At 40.6% G+C, this 22,932-nt stretch overlaps 2 protein-coding genes across 10 annotated transcripts in view; one reads left to right on the forward strand and one right to left on the reverse strand.

Moving 5' to 3' along the window:
- Window positions 1-18,965, forward strand: part of AAGAB (alpha and gamma adaptin binding protein) — a 49,202-nt gene extending 30,237 nt beyond the window's left edge. For 2 of the 9 annotated variants that reach the window (XM_011385952.2, XM_023527280.1), the window contains 5 exons: window positions 4,149-4,231; window positions 5,072-5,168; window positions 9,300-9,404; window positions 9,840-9,889; window positions 10,554-12,859. In XM_011385952.2, the coding sequence (XP_011384254.1) occupies window positions 4,149-4,231; window positions 5,072-5,168; window positions 9,300-9,404; window positions 9,840-9,889; window positions 10,554-10,631 (413 nt within the window). In that variant the 3' untranslated portion in view covers window positions 10,632-12,859. Of the gene's footprint in view, window positions 1-4,148; window positions 4,232-5,071; window positions 5,169-9,299; window positions 9,405-9,839; window positions 9,890-10,553; window positions 12,860-14,300 lie in introns of those variants that run through there. The other 7 variants (XR_897420.2, XM_011385963.2, XM_011385956.2 and 4 more) reach the window with 7 other exon arrangements.
- SMAD3 (SMAD family member 3) overlaps window positions 17,583-22,932 on the reverse strand; it is a 122,581-nt gene continuing 117,231 nt past the window's right edge. The window contains exon 9 of the mRNA XM_011385948.2: window positions 17,583-21,916. Within this exon, the coding sequence (XP_011384250.1) occupies window positions 21,793-21,916 (124 nt within the window). The 3' untranslated portion in view covers window positions 17,583-21,792. The remainder of the gene's footprint in view (window positions 21,917-22,932) is intronic.

Consider the following 22,932-nt stretch of genomic DNA (forward strand, 5'->3'; position numbering starts at 1 on the left):
GAAGCATTAAGGTATATGATAAATTATTCAGTTCTGAGCTGTTTAGCTCAGTTCAGTTGAAATCAGTCTAAATTGGGGACATAATGAAGGATTACTGACAAAAGAACTATATGTGAATAAAGATGTCTTTTTGCATTTGTCCCAAGTTTCTGTTGTTTCTAGTATTTGTATATTAAGCATTAACTGTCTCAACTTTTACTCTTTACATGGTACCTCTGGGCTTAAATCCAGAGTTCTGGATTTCATGTTCAGGTTCTAGCTATGTGACTTTGGACAAGTTACTTAATCTCTAGTTTACTCTGTAAAATATAATAAAATAAATCCTCCGTAAAAGAAGATAATAAAGGAGATAATGTTGTTTTCTATTTGTGTATATTTGTGTATAGAGACATATTTTGGTTGTGAGGATTAAAGAAGTATCGTATGTTTAGTACCGAGAATGTTCCCTTGCACAGTTAGCACTCAGTAAATGTGAACTATTATTATTAACTCTTACAGTAGTTCTGCAAGGTAAGTACTGTTATACTCTCTGTATAAATGTAGAAACTGAGGCACAGAGAGGGCATAACTTGTGTAAGACCACACAGTAAGTTGCAGAGCTAAGATTCATATCCAAGCCTTTATCTCCAAATTTATATGCTTATTATATTGCCTTCATAAAATAGTGGATAAGAGCAGAAAAATTAGGAGGAAAAAAAATAATTTTTTTAGAATGACTTTCCCTTTTCTCCATATTAAAATTTCCATTTTTGCCTAGGTTTTTCATTCTCTGTCTCATGGAATGTATGTCAAAATTGTTATGTGAAATGAATTTGTTTCTGAAATAACAATGTACCTTTAGATTTGTAAAATGATATCCATATAATTCATATATTTCAAGTTTTCTTGAAACATCTTATCAAAAATTAAATAAATAAAAGCTGCTCCCCAGAGCTTGAGAATTTTCCATTTCAGATCTTTATTCTAGAGGCTATAGTTTTGTTTCTGACACCTCTTGGAAGAATTCTTTGCTAATGACCAGCACCACTGGATCTTTTTTTCATGATACTGTTATTTTTATCTATTATTCCAGTGGCGCCAATTTTCTAGTCTACTGAAAAGGAATTAGAAGTTTTTAGAACCAGAGTTTATTATGTTTACTGTGCCTTCCAGAATTATGTATTTTATATCACTTTACTTCCCCTTTCTGGAGACCTGAAGTTCCAGAAGAATCAGTTGAATAGGTAGATTAATTTATTCCTTCCTAGCTTAGTATTTTGTGGCATCAATAAAACCAGGGATGCTAAAGCCAATTAACATTTCCATTCCTTGAATCCTGGGGAGAAAAATCTGGCAAATAAGATTTATGTAATCCTTTCCTATAAGGATAGTTTTACAATGGGTGCACATGGGAATTTTGCTAAACATTGAACTAAGCAAAATGGAGAATTTCTTTAAAACCATAGATGTATAAAATAAAATCCAAGATTTTTAAGCGCCGTTAATGAGCAAACAGTCAGTTTGGATAAACAAAAGTGAATTTTCTAATTGTGAGAATTTATAAGTTTCTAACTTCCTTTAAATATAAATATTGCACTAGAACTTAGTGATCTCTCTTGTTAGTTGACTAAATTCTCTTTTGTTTATAAGAAAATAATGAGGAAGAAAAAGTCCTTCCACCTTATTATAAGTAGCCTGAAACCTAATTATAAACTCAGTCATCTGTGAAGCTTAAAAGGATTCTGAAATTTAAGGTTCTTGTTTTTCTCTCTAGTTGCAATTTAAAAAAATATCTAAGCCCAGCTGATTCAAAGTTATTGTCAAGAGAGCATATAGAATGCCTCTTTATAAAATCACAAACTTCTAGAACAGACTGGATCTTAACCATGTATAGCAACCCTCTTATTTTACAGAACAGAAAATCGAGGCACAGAAAGATTGATTAGTTTGTCCGAGATCACACTGGTAGGCAGAGCCAAGAATAAAATCCAGACTTTCTGACCAATAGCCCAGTTCTCTTCCCAACATTCTGGCTTTTTTTTTTTTTTTAAATAATATTATCCATTATTAAAATTGGGGCATTCAAGTTTTTTATTATGACAAAATACACATAACATATAATCATTAAATTAAAACAAATCTCTTTAGATAAACACGTGAACATGGAGCAAAAGTCAAAAGGTACACAGTATACAGTGGAAAGTCTGGCTCCCTCTAACTCTTGTCCATCCCAGATCCCCTTCTTGGAGGCAGCCACTGTAAAGAATGAGGCATTTTAAACAGACTGCTTTGGTCTAATAACATGCCCAAGCTGACATTGTATCACATTATTCTTCATGGACCTGCATGCAGTATGGCCTGCCAAGTTTAGGTAATACCCGACAGAGGAAAAACATAAACTGTGGAAGTGGAATATGGAGAGATTTGTGAATTGGATTTGAAAATTACTCAAAGTCCAAGTTATTTCCAGTAATAAAAGTAAGTGCTCTCTTACAGCAGTACTCTATTATACAGATAGTGCCTTTTGTAAAAAGAGCCTAAAGTATAAGAACCCTCCTGTATCCTTAAGACATGTGAAATCCCTGTCTGAGTATTGCATAACCGCATACAGGTGCTGTAAAATCTGTAGCACACTGACCAAAAAGAATTATGTTGATGTTTGAACAAATATTCCCAGGCTCTGAAACCATCAGTGTGGGGCATCATCACATGGATCTGCTTCTCTCAGCCTCTGAGCCTCCACAGCCTACCTTGATGAAACCTTAGCGCCTAGTCCTTGGGTGGGGCACACTCAGGCATTTGGCCTGGAGAGTCTTTTGCAGAATGAACAAGTTGGATGAGGAGGTGAAAGGGATCTCCAGGAGTGCATGAGCACTTTTGGCCCTGCTGCCACTGTTCAGGTTGTGGAGCAGGAAAAGCAGCAGGGCAGCAGCAGGCTGTTAGGACTGAAACCTTCAAAGCTTGGGTACTAGGTTGATAGCTGCATGCAGTAGTAGGTCAGGCAACTGCCCATGTGGTGAGAGCTCAGACTGTAACAAGGTGCAGGCCTAGATGCAGCTTGCCACCGTAGGGGCTTCATCCAGTTTAAAAGGGAAATCTTCAGGTGCAAGAAAGGACGACGGAGACTGCATGTGGTTTTCCTTCTTTGCTACCTCTATGTGACTGAGCATCTGACAACAGGTTTCAGCTAGCAGGGAAGAGGACAGAAGTTGGTAGGTGGTGTAAAGAAAGATGAGAATTGTTTTAGGAAAGGATAGAGAGAGGAAAGGCAAGGGGGGAAGAAGCTGTCTTTTTGAAATAGAAGTTCTTTTACTTCCACACTATTAGACTCTTGAAATGTGGGTTTCACGTTCGACTCAGTGTCTTATTTTCAGTTTCCTGGTCCTAAGACTTTCCTAAAGTTCTTGCTAAAAGTTCAGATTCTTTGGCCTCTATTCTAAAGATTCTACCTCAGTCTAAAGTATACTGCCTACTGAATACTGGGGTAGTTTATAACGTGCCCAGGTGATTCTGGGAACACTCAGCTCAGGTCTGGGCTTTTACTTTCATCCATTCAGACATTCTGCTCAAGATTTGTCCTCTATTGTAAATACGAATTTCGAGAGTATTGGGAGGCTTAATTGCAAATGGTCTACTCATATCAAAATTAAGAACATTATTTTTAAAAAGCATGGATATTCCTTTTTACCTGCTAATACCTTGGTATCGATTTTCTAAAAATGGTTTTTTTTTCCTATTGTATTTTTTTTATTTCATTAATTTCCAGCTTTTCTCCTTTCTGCATTTTTTAAGTGAAAAGCAGAATCTAAGTTTAAAGATACTGGATTATCTCTCAGTTTCCGAGGACAAGATAAAAATGTTTTCGATTGTTTAAAACACTGGAATATTCGTTCATAGTGACTATTAAAACATCAGTGCTGTTAATTTTTGCAAACAGAACTGCTGAGTGGCCTTTTGTTGTAATGGCCCTGCCATTATAGTTGACTTAGACTAATACTCTCTGATTTTAAAAAATTATTCAGAATTTAGACAGTATGGTAATTGATAGTAACCTTTTTGTAGTTAGAACTTTTATAATGAGGATATAGCCATTGTTTCATCATCACAGCTATTTTAACAATTTAAAATGTAAACTAAAAATTTCAATGATTGTATTTTTTTCTTTTCAGATAGGAACCAAGGCTTTAGCCTTCTCAGCTCATTGGCTGGAGCAAACCATAGCATTGGGTCAGCAGAGACCTGCCACTCAGAGGTAAAGATTTTTCCTGGATCTTTTCTCCTCTTTGGCTTTAATTTCTCCTTGTCACTATGATTCTTTATTATTATTTTTTCTACTTAAGAAGTGGCAGAGAATATTGAAAATAGATAAAAGGAGAATATATAAAATGGTCCTCTGCACCTGGTACCTATTGAGAGAAGGCTAGTTCACCATGAGAACAGTAAGCCCTTTCAGGGCAATTTGGGCTGTTCCATGTTTTCTTGCTCGTGGGATTTTAAAAATGTGCTAGGATTTCCTTGAAACAAAGTTTTCTTCGTATCTTCAAAAATGAAATAAAATTGATGATTCTTTTTAAGTACTTCCTGTGTACAAGGCTCTGAAGAAATCTGAAGGCCAGATCCTTGCCCTCAATGAGCCTAATAGACTGATTTCAGCCCCCTTTCTTCAAGGGCTTTGGTTCGAGTTTTCCATCGGTCAGTGTGCTGGAACGAAGAGAACATTAGACAGTGCCACACCGTCTTTCCAGGCATCTTTTTCATCAGTCTCTGAGCTGCTTGTGATATGATCATGTACTTTTTCACATTTCGGGTAAAACATGGATCTTAAACAAAACAAACAAACAATGTTTTTATAGTCCATAGCAAAATCATAACACTTCCTAATTTTTCCTTGAGGGAAAATACTCTTGAGTCAGTGAATTTTTAGCCGTTTATATTTTTTATGTAACATTGATCCTTCTTCCTTTTCTCCTTATCTCTAGCTTCTATTACTGCTTCTCGAAAGCCAGCCAGCAAGTAGAAGTATGAGCCTTTAGGATTTAATTCTGAAGTAGCCTACTATTAAATTATTGCTTCTGTGTATTTTCCTCAACAGCAGCCTTGTTTGCCAGCAGCAGATAGGACTGAATCCCTCTTAGATCCTCGGGGTGGTGCATCTAACACAGCAGACGCTCAGGTCGATAACATTGTGGGTAAGTTCTTCCTTGGGCTGCCAAGAGACAGCTCTGTGGAACTTGGAATGGCCAACGTATCAGGGCATAAATCATTTAGAGGGAAATTGACTCCAAACATGGACAAGGGAAGAAAATTGATAGTGTACCCCCAAGTGAATGTGAGCTTTGGCGATGGCTATCAGAAAAAGGAGGTAGAGTAAATTGGATACAAATCTGCGGGTACCATTTTCTCTCTAATTCTCTTAGCAGGATTTTGATTCAGATCATCTTAGCTAAAACAGGACCATGGGTGAAACAAGCTTTATATCTCCATATTCCATAGTTTTTTCATAGTATTTAACAGTAGTCAGAATTAATGGTAACAAGAATAATGCAACCTTCTAAGCCCTTTCACGTTCTTTTAAAGTTCTTTTATATTCACTTTCTCATTTGGTTAATGAAGTTTGGCAGAGAAGTTATGAAGGTGAGGCCCAGAGCAGTTCGATAACTTGTCTGAGGGTATCTAACAAGAAGGTCTTGAAACTGAAACTAGAATCCAATCCGCTGTCCAAAAGCCAGAAAGCTGAGACACTTAGTTGAAATAACTATAAATGTTGTTTTGTTAGGGAGCTGCTGACATCTCTATTTTCTTTTTATGCCATAGAGGGCCCATGTGCAGTAATAAATTTTTAAACAATTTTTTTTTGATTATAAAATAATCCATGTAGAAAACTCAAGTGATTGGTTATAGAAACATATTAAGAAGAAAAAATTACATATAATCTTTTTTCTCTATAATTTTTCAGCCTTCTCCTTTGAATCGAATTCTTCCTATTGTTTTTTTATCGAACTGTAATTGACGTACAATATTATATTAGGTTCAGTTGGCTTTTAAACCTGCTAAAGTCTCTGCCATGAAAACAAACCATTAATCACACTGAAGGATGTAGGGAAGACAAGAACTAACCTAAGTAACTTGGGCAAACAGTATTCTGACTAGATATCATAAGGCTAAAAACAAAAATAAAAGAATAGAAATACTGAACTTTGCTTAATAAATTTGATTCTCACAGAGGTATGGGTTAGAAATTCTGAAATTATACATATTTTACATATATTATGGTTGAAAAAATAAGAAAATACAGTGGAGATAAAGAGCTAGGTTTCTCACTGTCAAAGAAGTTACAGATAAGGAAAGGGGAAGACTGTGATGAGCCTTTTGATGCTGGACTGAAATTAAAGGTATCGGTATGTACTCATGATTTTTAAAAGTATATTTATGGTTAGAGTGATAGAAAAATATACGTGTGTGTATGCATGTGTTAGTACATAGATATATATAAAGATATGAAATATATATGAAATATATATAGATATATTTTTTCCCTAGCTCTATCCACTGAGAAGGCCTAGATGCAACAATACTTCAATAGCAATGGATACACTCAGCACTTAGATCTTGGTTTCTCCAGTAAAAGGTACCAGAGTCAGGCAGGAAAAATGCAAGGTAAACCTGGAACATCTCATAGTGCCAGAAAATAAGAAAGTGCTCAAAAAAAGAAAGGGGACACACTGAAAGGGCAGAGGAACCAACCTGAAAGAGCTTCCAGTGGCTGAAGCTGGAAAATAAATTTATATAGTATTGGGCTATAACCCATGGAATAGAATAAATATTCATAAAGCCATACTGATATAAATAAATAATTAAACAAACAAAACAACTGCGAAAGAAAGGTCTGTTCCTCCTTGTGGAAAAATTCCAATTAATGTAGAAGGAATGAGGGAAATAGAAAATCACCATTAGCCACACACCACAGTAATAGTTGTTGCAGGCCAGATCTACTGATGGATGTTAAAATTAGTAGATGGAAGTTTGAAAAGAAACATGACATTTGCATAGTCTAAAAGTATCTCTTCCAAGATATTTATAACAAAAGGGAAAATAGTAACTTAATACTGGAACAACCTGGCAGATACCACTTTAAATTGCAAAGGTTCTATCACCAGTAATAAGACATATCGGTATCTTCTCTCCATTACGATGCACTGAGTGAGCACTCACTTCTCTGGTGTTCTTGCCAAAGGTGCGTAACCTCAATCTAATAATATGAGACAAACCAAAATTGAGGGACATTATACAAAATAACTGACCAGGACTTTTCAAAAGTGTCAAAGTCATAAAAGATGAGGAAAGACTAAAGAACTGTCACAAATTGGAGAAGACTAAGGAAATTTGACAGCTCAGTTCTATATAGGAATCTTGATTGGATCATAGGACAAAAAAAGAATATTAGTGGAAAAAGTGATGAAATTCGAATGAAGCCTATGGTTTAGTTAATAGCACTGTACCATTATTAACTTCTCATGTTTATAATGTGGCTATGTAAGATGTTAACTCTAAGGGAAGGTAGGTGAAGGGCTATTTGGAACTCTACTATTTTTGCAACCTTTTTATAAGACTAAAATTATTTCCAAAAAAAATTTTTTTAATGTAAAACCAAACCAACGGAAGTAAAACACTTCTTCAACTCCATATTTCCTTTCTTTTTTTACTAAAATTATTTCCATTCCTCACCTCCCATTCACTCCTCAACACATTCCCATCTAGCTTTTGCCTCCATTTCCCTCTAAAACAGTTCACCAAGGACTCCCATACCACTGAATGTAATAAATGCCTTCCAGTCCTCATCTTGGCAGCATTCAATATTATGGATAAATCCCTTTTCAAAACAATATCTTTTCTTGACTCAACCAACACATATCCTAGTTTTCTTCCTACTTCTGTAATTATTCTTTTTCTTTCTTTGGAAAATTACCCTCCTTTACCTAGCCTTTAAATATTGCCATTCCTCCATATTCCGTCTGAACTCCTATTCCAAATCTATATTTAAGCACGAAATAATCTATCCACATCCACAGTTCAGTTATCATGTATACACATAAATCACAAATTTTTATATCTAGCCCCAAGTACCAGCTGCTAGCATGACATGCCCATTGAACTAAAGCAAATTTGTTAACCAATTTTTTAACACCAAATTATCTGTATGGCATTGTAGTAGGTGCAAAGAATTATAAGTTATCATCCTTTTCTTCAGGGAGCTTACAGTCTAAAAATGCAGAGACAGACCTTGTAATATAACTGTTAAGGTTGTGGGCTTGGATTCCTGGGCAACTGGATTCAAGCCATGGCTCGACCACTAGTACTGAGACAACCTTGAGTAAGTTATTTAGCCTCCTTTGGCCCTAGTATCCCCTTCCATAAAATAAGGGTTAACAAATCTTCCCTCACAATGCTGTTAAAAAATGAAATGCAATGGTGTGAGTAGTGATGCAGGCACAAAGTAAACTCTGTGTCTTACTATAGTAGTATTTATTATAGTAATGGTGGAGAGATGTCAGAGTACAAAGTAGCATATGTCAGGGCTGAAATAGTTCTGTAAACACTAAGTGTGGAATGAATTCAAAGGAAGGAGACGTGTGGACCAGGATAGTTAGGTAGGGCATCCTAGAGGTGGTTGGCCTGGAGTGGAGAATGAGTTAAAATTCTGGTTAAAAATAAACTTTGATAAGGAGGCAACATGCTGAGATAGAAATAGTAAAGGATTTGTAGTAGGAAAACAGAAATTTAAATCGACTCTACCTCCAAATAGCTGTAATTTTGGATGAGTTCATTTTTAAACCCAGGTTTTTTCATTTGCAAATTGCAGACAGTGACATCTGTCTTAACCACCATATATGGTTGTCAGTAATAGATGTGAAAATATTTGTTGTACAGTAAAATCTGGTATAAATTTCAGGCATTTATTGTGGAATCATTGTCCGTTAGTGGAGAGAGTGGCCTATAGAGTTGGGAACACCTAAGTCTAAATGCAAGATCACTCTTACTAGTTGTAACCTTGAGCAAGTCACTTCAGCTCAGAGCTGTAGTTTTCTCATCTCTAAAATGGGAAGCATATGCCTTGCCTCATTACAGTATTGTAAGGATAAAATAAGTTACTGTTAATTTGTGAGGGCCCACTAGCAGCCAAGCAGGGTGAAGCTGTAAAGCTGGTACACATTGGACACTCATTCAGTGGTGACTTTTATCAAAGCAGGATTGCCTTAGGATTCTGTGTATTTATCACATATATAAATAAAATGTGACAATGTGATGAATACTTATTTCAGATCCCATGTTAGATCTGGATATTCAAGAATTAGCCAGCCTTACTACGGGTGGAGGAGATTTGGAGAATTTTGAAAGACTATTTTCCAAATTAAAGGAAATGAAAGGTAAGTGAATCCATTGTGTCTAACACGTTCCCATGTTGATGCTCTGTAGTTTTATATGGGATTTTATTTTGTAATTGCTCATTGGATTTCATGCCCTGGTCTCAGCTATTTTGAGAAACTGGGGGACTTCGCCATCCTCTGTTGATAAAAATTCCCTGGAGAAAATGTTCCTTTTCATTCTCTCATTCTCCCTTCTTCTCTTGCCTGTTTTCTTTTAGTGTGTCTCGTTAACATGGAATCAGTAAGATCCTTACTAATTTACATCATTCCCATCTGGAAAATTTGGGAAGACTTATACTTCTTAACAGCTGTAATGAGTACACTATGAACATATGTCTTGAAACCTACTTCCCATCTTCTAGTGTTAGAATATCCATACACTTCAGATTCTCCTGTGCTATTAGACAAGTTTCTTAAGATATATTTTCCCCCTAGACAAGGCTGCGACGCTTCCTCACGAGCAAAGAAAGTTGCATGCAGAAAAGGTGAGACAATCAGTCAGGTATTTATTGAGTATATATGAAAGGTCCAGTGCTATTAGAATTATAGCACTTGTTTATTAATTATACTTGTTTACTTCTGAAGTGTCTTAGTGTGAACTTTTCATTGGATTTTAACATAACTGATTGAATGTGTATACAATAGTAATTTAGTTGCTGCAGTCAAACCAAGATTTTTCAAATGTATGTTGAGTGACATGGAACTTTCATCGAGACTCAGGATGTTTGCCTTCCCAACTGTTGGGCTGGAAAACTCTTAGTTATTTTGTTATGTTTTGTTATTACCAACGCAACACATATTCTTGGCAGGAAATACATATGGTTTATGATATTCTATTGTATGAATGTTTCATAATTTATCCAGTTCCCTTTTAGACAATTAGGTCATGTGAATTTTTTGCTTCTATAAATAGTGGACCTGCACATATTCTTACATATCACCAGTGTACGCAACTGATTACATCCTGAGTATAAATTTTCTAGAAGTGGAAATCCTGGGTCAGGGTATTCAAGGGTTTTGATATGTGTTGCCAGAGGGCGAGAGGGGCAAGGTGTAGAATTTTAGGTCTTGATCAGTTCAAAGTATGACATATGAAATGAGCTGAAATTTAGCTGTTGCCTGAAATTTGTTGCACACTTCTCTCCACAGGTGGCCAAAGCATTCTGGATGGCAATTGGAGGAGACAGAGATGAAATCGAAGGCCTTTCATCTGATGAAGAACACTAATTTATTCACACTAGGGTCTGACTAACAGAGATGGTAACTCTCTCAACCTGAGATATTTCCCTACTGAACCCAGTTAGCTTTTGCTGAACTTCCCATCATCATGTGGGCTGTCTGACTTGTTTATAGGATCCCCTTAATTTTAGTGTTAAGTAGAAGATTAAAGAGAAAGTTTTTCTTGCTCAGTATATTGTAGTAGGGAGGAGTATGACGACAGTAAGGAGTGAGAAGTTTTCAAATACACTTTTTTTGTTCTAGGAATGAGAGTGGATGAGAGGCTCAGAGGTCTGTGATTTGCCCAAGTTGAAGAAAACCACCAAGCCATTCATAGTCAACCTTTTAAGTAGCATTCCTTGTACTCACACTTGATTACTGCAGGCCAGGAGCTTGTGCCACCTTCCCTGGGTGTTCTGGATTTTTTGCTTCCAAGGAACTTGCTGCTCTGAACTTTGATGCTTTTGGTGGGAAGAAAGGAAGCAGCTGCAGATTTGATTTGTGCTGTAGCATAGATGGGACCAAGGATAGTGGCCGTCAGATTAGTCTCTAGCTAAAAAAATGCTTCCGGGCATTTCAATTAAAATAGTGTCTGAGCTCATGCTAGAAAGTATTGAGAAGCCAGTGTGAATTTTTAGACTGTAATCAATGAGGCAAAGGTTTTCTACTCTGGTAGGGATAAAACAGACCTCTTTACCGTGCATGCGTGCATGCGTGCGTGTGTGTGTGTGTGTATGTTTGCGTGTGTGCATGAGACAGAGAGAAACTTAAGGAATTCCCTGTATGGGCCATTAGAAAGTATGTGATCATATACTGAGATTTTCGCATTAGTATTACTGTGAAGAAACTCTTCTTCCTTAGAGTTCTCCCCGGTACTTGAAATGTCAGAGCTGTGTTGACACACTTTATACCCTTGATCCCTGCCAAAATAGTAACAGTAAGGGATGGGAGAGGTGGGAAAGGATGTGAAACATGAGGTAATTAATCCCTGAGTACCTTGTGTCACTTCCAGGGCTGAGCGGGTCAGCCCCAGGGAACTGATCACCAAAGGGAAACTTTCCAAAGGAAGAGTAGGAAACACAGCAAATAAAAATCCTTATTTCTGTTTTGTGTAGATGTTGTAATGCATATTATGAACCTTCACTGATAGTCACCGCCATGGCTCTAAATGGCACAGGCACCAGGGCTGGATGGTGCTGGCACATGCACTGAGAACTGCTTCTTGGCCTAGTGTGCTTACGAGTAGAAACAAGTTTCAGACCCCTATGTGCACCGTCTTCTAAGCGCTGCAGAATGTGAAACAGATGGCAGAGGGAGTGGAGGGTTCAGAGTGCCGGGCCAAGGTGATCACCAGAGGAAGGTTTCAGTGATTGGAGCATTCAGGAAGAGCCAGTCCAGGCAACTTTGGAGACGGTCTTCCTTGATGACCTTTTTTTCCTCTTCCTTTTTACTATTTAGAAAAGTCTTTGAGATGATAGTTTATCATGCCATTAGTGTCTCTTTGAGGTGACTGCATTAGCCATTCATTGGAATGTAAGGGAAGTTGAATCTGTGTTGCAAAATGAAAGGTGGAACATGTATTTCTTAAAACATAAAAGGTTTCAGATAATATATTAAGATCACATGGTTAGGGAAACAGACTAGAAAAAGCTGTGAACTTGATTTTGTGGATTAAACAAAGCCAGATGATTAAAATGTGACTTAATTTATAAAATCTGCTAATATGTATTGTTATGATTTATTGTTTTGTAGTAGGGGATGTCGGATTAGGCATAAATAGGGAATAATCCAAGAATCTAAGAATTTGTCAAACTCGCTGTCTTGGAATCCATCATGCATATGTATAATATCAAGTCATATTTTCAAGACCTCGACTACCTGGGGATATCAGCACCTTCTAGGGGACATGTGGTATAAAAATGTCTAGTGATGGACAAAGGCCCATGTTGAGTAGTGATCATGAGCTAATGGTGCAATAACAGTTGCAGTCTATCTAAAGTGACTTATATACGTACCATTACAAGTTATTATGGACTGTCCATCTGGGATTTAAAAGGAGAAACTTGGTTTTTCCCCTTAAACATTTCTCTATTTGTGTAACACTGACACATAGTAGGCCCTTAATTTTGGTCTGGATTCATATTTGATAGTTCGTTGAATGTGATCACAAAGTTTGAAAGTCTATGCATGTTAGAAGATAAGGAGAGATGAGAATGAACTTGTATTCCACAAGAAAATCATGTGTTATGTAATAATTTTAGAGTGATGAAGACATAGATATTTTTATAATTTTAAAATTTGTTATCCTGCCAGAGTATGAGAAGATTGACAGAACCAATTTGTTTGCTCTCTATTAATAGAACTTGGCCACATCTAATTCAGAGAAGCTGGAGATTCAGGGAAGCTAGACTTAGATGGCTGAGTAATATGGGATGTGGTTCAAGGACCATAGAGCATGTCAGGCCATTAGTGCAAATTACTTATAACATATGAAATGTGAGATATGGCTAACTTAAGTTCCCACTCTGGAGAAGTAAAGATAAGCGTGTTTGCATGGCTGATGTCGGATTCCCTTAACCTTGGGCCAGTCTCTTAACAATGGCCATCTAAAGAGTACGTGGAGTGCCCCTTGCCCTGCCTTGGCCTGCCCTGGAAAAACAATCTTAGAAGAATCACTGTCTAAGGGTAAGATGAGAGCTCCGTGAACTATTCTGAGCTTGAGTGTTTGCTGATGCAAAGCTATATTTAGCAAACATGTGTCTAGTGTGGTCAGAGGTTCTGATTCATTGAACGTTCTGATTGATGGGGACAGAGTTCCAGAGAATGCTGTAATGAGTTAGAGCTGCCCTTCACCCTCCCAAAATTTAAAAATAGATAAGACAATTTAGCCATAGCATTCTGTCATTAAATACCAAATCTTATTCGAGGTTCGTAGGTGGAGAAAGCGTAGAAAATCTGTTCAAGTATACCCTTAGTATAGGGTTGGCTTGAAAACAACACCCTGTTAACTTTCCCATGATTTGTATGTCTCATAAAAGTAGTATGCTGACTGCAGGACAAAGTTCTAGTTTTGATTTAGATTCCACCTGGGGTTTAATTTAGTGATCCATGCTTGCATCTTTGACATGTAAGCTCTTGCAGAAAAGGTCTTAGAAATTCTCTAAGTTTCATATTTTGGGCATTACCCATATTTGTTACTAACATCAAAAGTCTTGCTCTTAATTGAGATATCTTTATTCAAAGTGTGTGTGTGTGTGGCAATTCTAGTATAGGAAGTGTCTTGCTCGATTCTGAGGTGTGTCTGATTTGCAGAATGAAGAATTAAGAAGATGTAATAGTGACAGTGTGGCCCTTTTGTTGGAACATCATTGAGCCCCATTCCAGCTCTTAATGATTTACAGTTCTGTGTTTCCTGTTGGAAAAATATCGATTCAAAATGTGGACTTAATGGTTATTACTGCATCTTTGGAATACAAGTTTGGGAAGAAAAAAACTTTTTTCCTCTAGAATCCTTTAATATCTGTATGTATCTGTTCATAGGTTCAAATACTCTCTCCCTATAACTATAAATCTGGGAGGCACAAACAGGTCAAATATAGCAGTTCATGCCCAGCCTCCCTGGTTCTCTCTTATAAAGGATGTGACCAATTATTTCCTCTCCCCTTTCTTATCAACCAAATGGCTTTAATGCTATAAAAACATGAACTAAGTGAATCCTGGGGTAGGAACTTTATGAAAACAGCAGCGTAATTTGAGAAAGAAGACTCTCTTTGAGCCCAAAGACTTGGTGTGCATCAATCTTGCTGCTCCAGGAAATTCTCAGGAAGTTATAAATGGTGAAGTTAGAACGTCTCAAAATTAAAGGTGAGAAAAAGCAACTATAACCTGTTTCTCTACCCTGGCGAGAGCTGAAATAAGAATCAGCCGACACCAACTAGGAACCTCCTTGTGCCAAACTGCAGCAGGCAGGTATGGCAGAGTTTGCAGACCTGTTAAGGCTCTTCCCTAGGAGATCATCGTCTAGCTCAGGGGGCCATAGCGGGCACAGAAGGTAGAGTGTTGAGCAGACTGTGAAGAGCGCCGTGACCAGCCTTAATTGCTGTGGGAAGGAGAGAGTAGAGTCGGGAGGAGCATAAAGTGCACCATGGAGCAGTGGTTCCGAAACTTGAGCCTGGCAGGCCCCACTCCAGAGTTTGATTCAGTAGGTCCAAGGTGGCGCCTGAGGATGTGCGTTTCTAACATCCTAGGTGTTACTGATACTGCTGGTCAGAGACCACACTTGAGACCCTCTGACTTAGAGGAAATGATGATTATATTGAGCTGGAAGGATAAGAATTTGGGCAGGTAAGGTGGGTGGAGGCAGCAAAATTCTTAGTGGAAGTTACGGTATAAACAAAGGTTTGGAGATAAGAAAGCGAGGGGTTACATTGCGAAAACCCCAGTAGATGAATTAGAGAAACAGTAGTAGAGACATCGGAGAGAACTTTGAAATCCTATTTTGTGGAGCCTGCGCTTTACTCTGGAGGCAATCAAGGTGCCAAAAGGTTTAGAGTAGAAAAGATGTCTAACCATAGTTACATGCCAGGAAAATCTGGCAGTAACATTAGCCAAGTCTAATTGATGAGCACTGTCTGCCTGAAGAGCTGTGTTGAGGAGGATTCTGAGGCTGAGGATGGACCCAGCACTGTGATTAGCAAGTTTTCGCCATGGATAGAGAAATAAGAGAATAGTGGTAAATTGGCCACATAATCTGCCATCCCTGGACTAGAAGAGGACAAATTAAGAGAATGTTGGAATGAGTAACTGTTATGAGAGATAATTAGGAACTATATTCTGGTGGCATTCCTTCAACCATATATATGGACTCACTAAAGGCTAGCACAGTGGAAATGGATGCAAAAGATATTGCTAAGGTAGAATCTACGAGATACGGGCTCTAATTGATTCATTCATTGAATAAAAACTATGTGGCAGCCAAGAGAAGCGGGGGATAATAAAATATAAGCTCTGCTCTCAAGGAACTCATAGCCTAGAGGAGAGAGCCATACAGTTAATACAAGTTGAGAATGTGGTGATAGATTCATGAAAGGCTTCCTAGAGATGTCCGAGCATTTGAGAGATGAGTCTCAAAGCATTAGTGAAAGTTAAGTGAACTGGTGGTACATGCCAGAAAGGTCGGGGGCGGGGGTTACAGATTGGGGAAGAGGGGTTCATGTTCCAAGCAGAGTCTAAGGAACATGTTGCTTGGTTGCAGAGTGTAAGGCAGCCAACTGTGAGAGCTATGTAGAGGCTGAATGAGGGTCAAGTGGTCCACATTCAAGACCTTAGAATTTATGCTGTGCATTGGGGTGAGAGGGTGCATCTAGGGTCAGGCAGGTTAGTGGGGGTGATGTAAATGATGCAGTTACAGGAAAACAGACTGCAGTTATCCAGGTGCTGGAGGACCTGTTGTATAGGGCCATGAGAGTAGAGAAGCAGGACTGTTTGGATGCGGGGAATGAAGGGTGGATGACTATGACATCTCTGGCTGTAGGGTGAGTAAATCGTTGAGCCAAAAATGGGGCTTGAAGACCAGATGAAAGAGATGGTTTAATAAGGGCAATGTGAATTCCACTTTTTAAATTGTGAGTTTCAGATATTTGTGGCATAACTCCATGTACCAGTAGCCAGCAGGTTATTGGCTACAAGTTCGAAGCTTGGGATCGATGTCTGGGCTGTAAATACTGATTTGGGAGTCATTAGCATTTATGTGGCTTGAAATCACACAAGTAGATCACTCTGGAGGAATTTCGAGACTACATACAGTGGTCCAGGAACACCAACCCAGAAGGAGTAGGCAGGAAGAGCAGGTTTTGGCCCAAGAAACAGAGGAGATGGTATGAGAGGGCCAAGGAGAACCAGGCCATTCAGGGAATAGGGCCTTTCCAAAAGGGAGGTTTGATCAACGGGCAGCTGGTGATGAGAGCAAGGAAAAATACATCAAGCTGCTCAGGACTTGGAAAATGGGGAGTCAAAAAAGGGAGCTAGCTCGAGCAAGGTGGAAGATGATCCAGTTTGGGGGGGGGGTGTTAAGTTTCAGATCGTGTTTAACAGGCAGCTGGTATTTAAAGTTGTGGAGCTCAAGGAACAGGTTGGGTTAGAGGTACAGATTAGAGAGTATTTCTGAGAAATTCAGACTGGATAAAACCTTGGGGAATGTTAGGGGCAGGAGGGTAGATCTGGCCAAATAATCAAAGTTAGGAATTTGATGCCGTTCTATTTTGTGAAGTCTGTGCCTCCCTCCTGGTACGGCGGGGTGTTTGGACTCTGGTCAGTTCCTTAGGAGACTGCTGTAAAAGTGGCTCCGCTAAAGGACTATTCCAGTCTCATTCTGTCACCACTCCCTCAGATTCTGTTTATTCATTTTAATCATCCTGTTTCTTAATCCACATCATCTTGGGTCAATATAAGATTCAGCCAAGGAAGGAATTTTGAAGTCTCTTTCTTCTTGGGAGTTTCAAATTTAAGATGAATTTTCACAGGAGCTAACAGGAAAAGTCACCTCAGCTGGAAAGTGGAAACCTACTTTTTCACGAATCTAAAACTGCCTCTATGCCTGGGGGAAGATTAGTCTGGTGGCATCTAATCATTTGCCAAAGGCCTTCAAGTACAGGGAAAATGAATACAAATTGACACTGCAGAGACAGCATCGATGGGTCTTGTGCAGTGCTTCGATGCGGGGAGCAAGGGAGCTGTACTACATGGGGGACTTTTGAACTTTGCTTGGCTGACACTACATGGTACCCTTAGTAAGTGAATGAGGGCATTGGGGTATTACATGAGGCTATGGCAGAAAGTGGCCTGGCACACCCTCGGTCAAAGTGCACTTGGGCTTAGAGACATCTTTCTCCAGTGCCCTGCGTTCTGGGGATCCCTTGTAAATCTCCCCACCCAGACATGGCAGCAAAAATGAGACTGAGCTCCTGGCACAGGAGCTTTTCAATGAAAAGTTTATTAGAAGGGTACTTGGAGGGGGAGAGAGGACACAAATCTTTTAACAATAGTACAATGCTTAAACAGGTGCTCTGCTCGTAAGATACAAAAGTTAGAAAAATCTAAAACACTATAAATACGTACATGCTTTTTACAAAGGTATTAAAAGGTCAAGCTGGCTGAGATGTGAAGGTAATCAGCATCGTCCACGTTCTAGTCCCCCAGCAAACACGCACCAAGAGCGTCCCAAACAGAACAGCCAAGTTGCAACAGCAGCGAGGGTGAGTGAAGGCGTCTTGGAGAAAGGGGGCTCCAGCCCTCCGTGTAAAGTTCTCACCCCTAGGAAGGGCCTGTCTTTGACTCAGCTGCCTGTTCTTACACGCTGTGACATGCTTGGTGAGCCTGGGCTGGTGTTTCGGATGCTGAGCCAAAATGCCACTGTGCCCTCAAGCCACATTCTTCCAGCCACTGCGCTTGGGAGGAGAGACCTTTCCAGCTTTTTTCAAAAAATTAAATATAGTTGTCCATCTTGAACGGTTTAAAGAATTATATAAATATAAAACACCAGGATGCGAGAGTGTACATTACTTGAGCATAAAAAATAAGAATCAATTATTGAATCACAGAGAATTTCTCAATCCAGTTTACACAACAGGTGAGTTTTCTTGGTTTCTGCAAAGTTGCCTGTATGTCATCTCCCCACTGACTGACACCCATCAGAGATGCCTCTTCATTTGTGATCCATGCCCTCTGTATACATTTTCCTACTATCCCACCTACTTGAGAAATAGCTGATACTCCATAAAAGGGTGACATACATTGTGAAGACTGTTCCTTGATGGGGTTCTAGAAGGGAACATTTATGCCACACCAAGAAAAATAGTACAGCTTAGCAGGCTGAGGCTTTCTTCTAGGGAAGTGGAGACATGTAGATTTCTGGGAGCATTCCCAACTCTGCCACTCAAAAGTCACACAGTAAATCACAGGGTCCAGAACTAAACCCGTGCCCTCTTGCTACTGGTAACCCAGCCCATGAGCAGTCTGCAGCTTCCTTTCCCTCCCTCTCCTTTTAAGGACTAAGGAGAGCTGCCTAATATGAGCTCTTGCCCTGCAGGGAGCCTCTGAAATGGCAGCTTGGAGCTAAGGATGCAATCAGATATCTGCCTTCTCACATACATGCATGACGTGCACACACTAAAAGAAAACCTTTCTCTGCGGTTTGAGTAAAAGCACTTAGCACTGGAATATGTCCAAACTCTAGGAAGCCAAGAGGAGATGGAGAAAAACAAAACAAGCACAAGTAATGGGCTACAGCTCATTCCAATACATTAACAATGATTTAAAAAAATAATCACGGTCAATAAAAAAATACAACAGACAACATAAGGACAATGGAAAAGTCTGCCAGCAGCCTTGCCCTCATGTGTGTTCTTCCTAAGAGTCAAAGTCCCCGCTCCAGACTCTAGGCTTGTCTTAAAATGTCAGCTCTTCTACAGCCTGCCAGGAAGGTGGCCAACTGAGATGATGTTCCAGCACAGGCCCGTAACCGGAACCTGCTGGGGCGGCTACCTAACGTTTGCGCTGGAAGGAACTAAGTTACTAAATAAAGTTCGAAAGGGGGAGGAGAGGAAAGGGAATGGAAGTTGGCTCCAGGGGAGGTGCTGTGAGGCAGAGGACCTGTGCCCCATGGCTAACTACTCTCACTCTGCAAGGTGAAGGTGGCCAGGCCGGGAGCCTGGGGCAGGGGAATAGCACATCGGTGCATCCTGGACAACTAAACGTAAAACCACTATCCAACAGCTACTGTTGCCCCTTTCAACTGTCCTTTAAGAAAGTTTTTAAATGTATAAATGCCTTTCCTACAACAGGATTTAAAAAATAAGTTTTGTGACAAAGTAAGGACACTAAAGTTACACATGCCCCAAAGCACCTACGCAGCCTCTATGATGAGAATGGCGCCAAGTCCTCACCTCTGGGTGCGAGCCTCCCTACAGTTTCCCTTACGCTGCTTCCTCCAGCAGTCTAGTCTATAAAGAAAAAAGACAAAGTAGCTTTTGGAAAAACTAAAACTTCCTGCCTCTTAGCAGTAGCCTTCAGCTCTGAGCATCAAGAGTTCTAAGACATCATCCAAACGTAGCCAAAAATGATCATTCAATCACCAAAATTAGGCTGTACCTGAAGCTAGTTGCCAAGTACCTGGAGGACAGCTGTGTGCCATAGGAAGGAAGCCCTCACGGGATCATGGAGTAGGTGGAGAATGCAGGCCCTCAGAGGCCAGAACGGAATCATGCAAACCATGAGTTTCAGACCTGACCGGAAACATGAATGCACATCCAGGAGGTTCAGATGGCTCCCTGTATCTGTAAGAAGCAGTCCACAGATCATTTCATGCCAGGCACAAACTTCGGACACAGTATTTGGCCCTCTCAGGTGGAACAAAGGGTTTTGCATGGTCTCTGAGTTGTGTGTCAACGTCCCTGTGAGAAGACTAGCACAGTTCTAGCAAGGTGCTCTGTCTCTTCCTGTGTCCTCAGGAGGCTTGGCAAGCAACTCTCCTACCTGGAAACCTCAAAGACAGAGCTTCAGAGGCGAAGGTTCTTGCAGGTGAGGCACCAGGAAGTCCCCAACATCTCCATATAGCATCAGAAATGTCATCACATTTGAGGTTGAGATACCTGCCAAAAGTATACTTTCTTCCCTTCACCTGGAATAAGGACTTCCATAGGAAATCCCTTTATTTTTCCTGGTAGAAATCCATGCAAAAATATGGGATAACTCATTTCATACAAAAACAGCAGCAAAGAATAAAGTACCAATTACAAGTGGCAATTCTGTCTGCTGTATTCTGCACAAGACCAGTAAAAGGGCTTTTTTTTTTTTCCAAGTTGAAATAATTTATAATAGTTTTCTCACTAATTGCCACTGGGAGCAGTACTTATTACACAATATAACTGCTAGAGTTGTCACTGATAATCCTCTACTGTGAACTAGATAATCTTATATCCCAGGGGAAAGATGACAGACTTCTTTGCACCAAGCCTGCAATTTTCAAAGGTGTAAAAAATTTTAATAGCCCTTTCATTTGCCTATATTGGCCTGAGATTTTTCCCTTCTGGTGAATTTGCTTCTGTTAATTTCAGCTTCCAAAAGTGCTGGCAGGTGTCTTCTCAACAAAACCTGCAAAGCTTCACCTTGGGAGAGAAGTTGCTGGGTTCCACTCTGGTTTCCCAGTGAATGTGCCAAACCCAGGATTTTCTTAAAGTATAAAACAGACATTAAAAGAGCATATGATAAAGTTCATTTAATTAACGCAACTGACTACATAAACCTATGTAGCCGAATGCATGAGAATACGAAATGAGCTCTTACGACTGAGACCCACGCAACGTAGCGCTGCCTTAGCCTGAACACCATCATTCCACAAGGCCGCTCGCTTTGTGTGAACACTTCACGTAATTAAATCTCTTTGAGATTAACGTGCTAATATAAACTATGCATATGCACTGAGTTTCAGCAGATCCTTCTAAATGTTCAAAGTGAAAAAGGACAAATTTTCAAGAGGTCTCTCTCACTGTCCACCTTTTCTCATTGTCCCTGCCTGGTCTGAATACACTAGCTCACAGCCAATCAGTATGTTCTGAGGGGAAGGAGACAGAAGAACCCCTACGCACCCCAAGTCAGTCCAGTTCCCTCCAGGACAGGGTCTGCGGAGGGAGTGCTGGGGCTCCCCATGCTCAGCTGTAGAGGATTTTGTCAAAAGCGCCAGAAGCCTGGGCATGAAGTTTACACCCCCGCAGGCTTTTCCCTACCCAGAATAACTCCACTCTCCAGTCCTGAACACATGGCCATTTCCTGTTGGACAGTGACATCTCGGATTGCTGTCACTGAAAAGGGAGCTGGGGAGGAAGGGGCAGGTGGTGACATACTACCTGTTTGCTCAAGCCACCAAAGCAGAAGACATTTCTTGCTCTTCAAACTGGGACAAGGGCAAATGTGTTCAGCAGACACAGCTGTTCATAAGACCATCTCTGGGTTTGCTTTTGTGCTTTGGAGAACAGGTTGGTGCCACTCTGTTTGAGGGAGAAATATTTCCTCTTCCTTGATGACAGTGAGTTGAGTTCCAATTTTCTCCACCTCCTACATGGCCATTTTCCCCCAGCCCGCCCTCCCCCACCCTCCCCCTTCACACCCAACGTCTCTAGGACACACTGGAACAGCGGATGCTTGGGGAGCCCATCTGGGTGAGGACCTTGTCAAGCCATTGCAAAGGCCCATTCAGGTGTAGCTCGATCCAGCAGGGGGTGCTGGTCACTGTCTGTCTCCTACAAGACACAGGAAAAGGGGTAGGGGACTTTAAAAAGGTTTAGAAGGTCACACCTATAAGAACGCCTTTTTCTTCTTTGGTGACAGTCTTCTTCCCAGAGCCAGTGATAGGTCCTGCCTTGCTCTACCCCGAGTGCCTTAGAGGAGGCGCCAATAACTGGCTGAAACTTCCAGGCCACGTGCCTCCAACCAGGAAGAACTTGGGGCAAATCGGTTTCTCCTGATGGGGGATGAGGTGGCCCTTAAAGTGTTAAACATGTAAAGCAGATTCCAGGGTACCCTGGAGGCCCACACAATGCTGTGACAAGCCCCAGACAGAACTTCCAGCCTGAACAAAGGTCTCCCTGGATCCCATCTGTCCTGAATGGGCACCCTGGCTCCCCTGTCTCCAGACCCGGGCCCAGCCCCAGCAGGCCGCGATGACGTGTGTCTGTCTGATTGAGGGGTGTTTTTTACAAAGTGCCGACAGAGTCCACATGCCGTCGGTTCCCAATGTGCTGATATAATTCCCATCTATGGCCTTATTTTGGAAAATCTTACGAGCAGAGCGAGCCATGAAACAATTACTGGAAAAAACCAAGGCACACCACACGTTTCTTTTCCCCAAAGCACTTTGTCTAAATTCGGGCTGGTTGATGACGCAGCTCATAGGCGAGCGCCCAAAGGCCTCCACCGAGCAAAGGCTATCTGCCTAGGCCGGAGGTGCTGGTGCCAGCTGGAGGTGAGAGGCCTGGGCCCTGGGCCCTGCTTTGGGCCACCTCACCGAGAGAAGGGATGAAACCCTACTCTGCTTGGCCCAAGAGGCAGAAGGAGGGCAAAACTGTTCTGGGAAGGGGCCGCACCCACCAGTTAGGTTGCTCTGTGCTGCTGCCAGGTGGCAGTGACGTGGTGGGCCGCACAGCACTGGGTGTGCTGGCACCATGTCCTGCACGGTGATACAGTGCCCCCAGGGAGAGGCTTCCACCACCAAGGGGCCTCTTCCCAGTGCTTGAAGCTGGAGGGCTGTGGTGCCGCA

The sequence above is a fragment of the Pteropus vampyrus genome, unplaced genomic scaffold, assembly GCF_000151845.1.
Source record: "Pteropus vampyrus isolate Shadow unplaced genomic scaffold, Pvam_2.0 Scaffold15, whole genome shotgun sequence".
Lineage (NCBI taxonomy): Eukaryota > Metazoa > Chordata > Mammalia > Chiroptera > Pteropodidae > Pteropus > Pteropus vampyrus.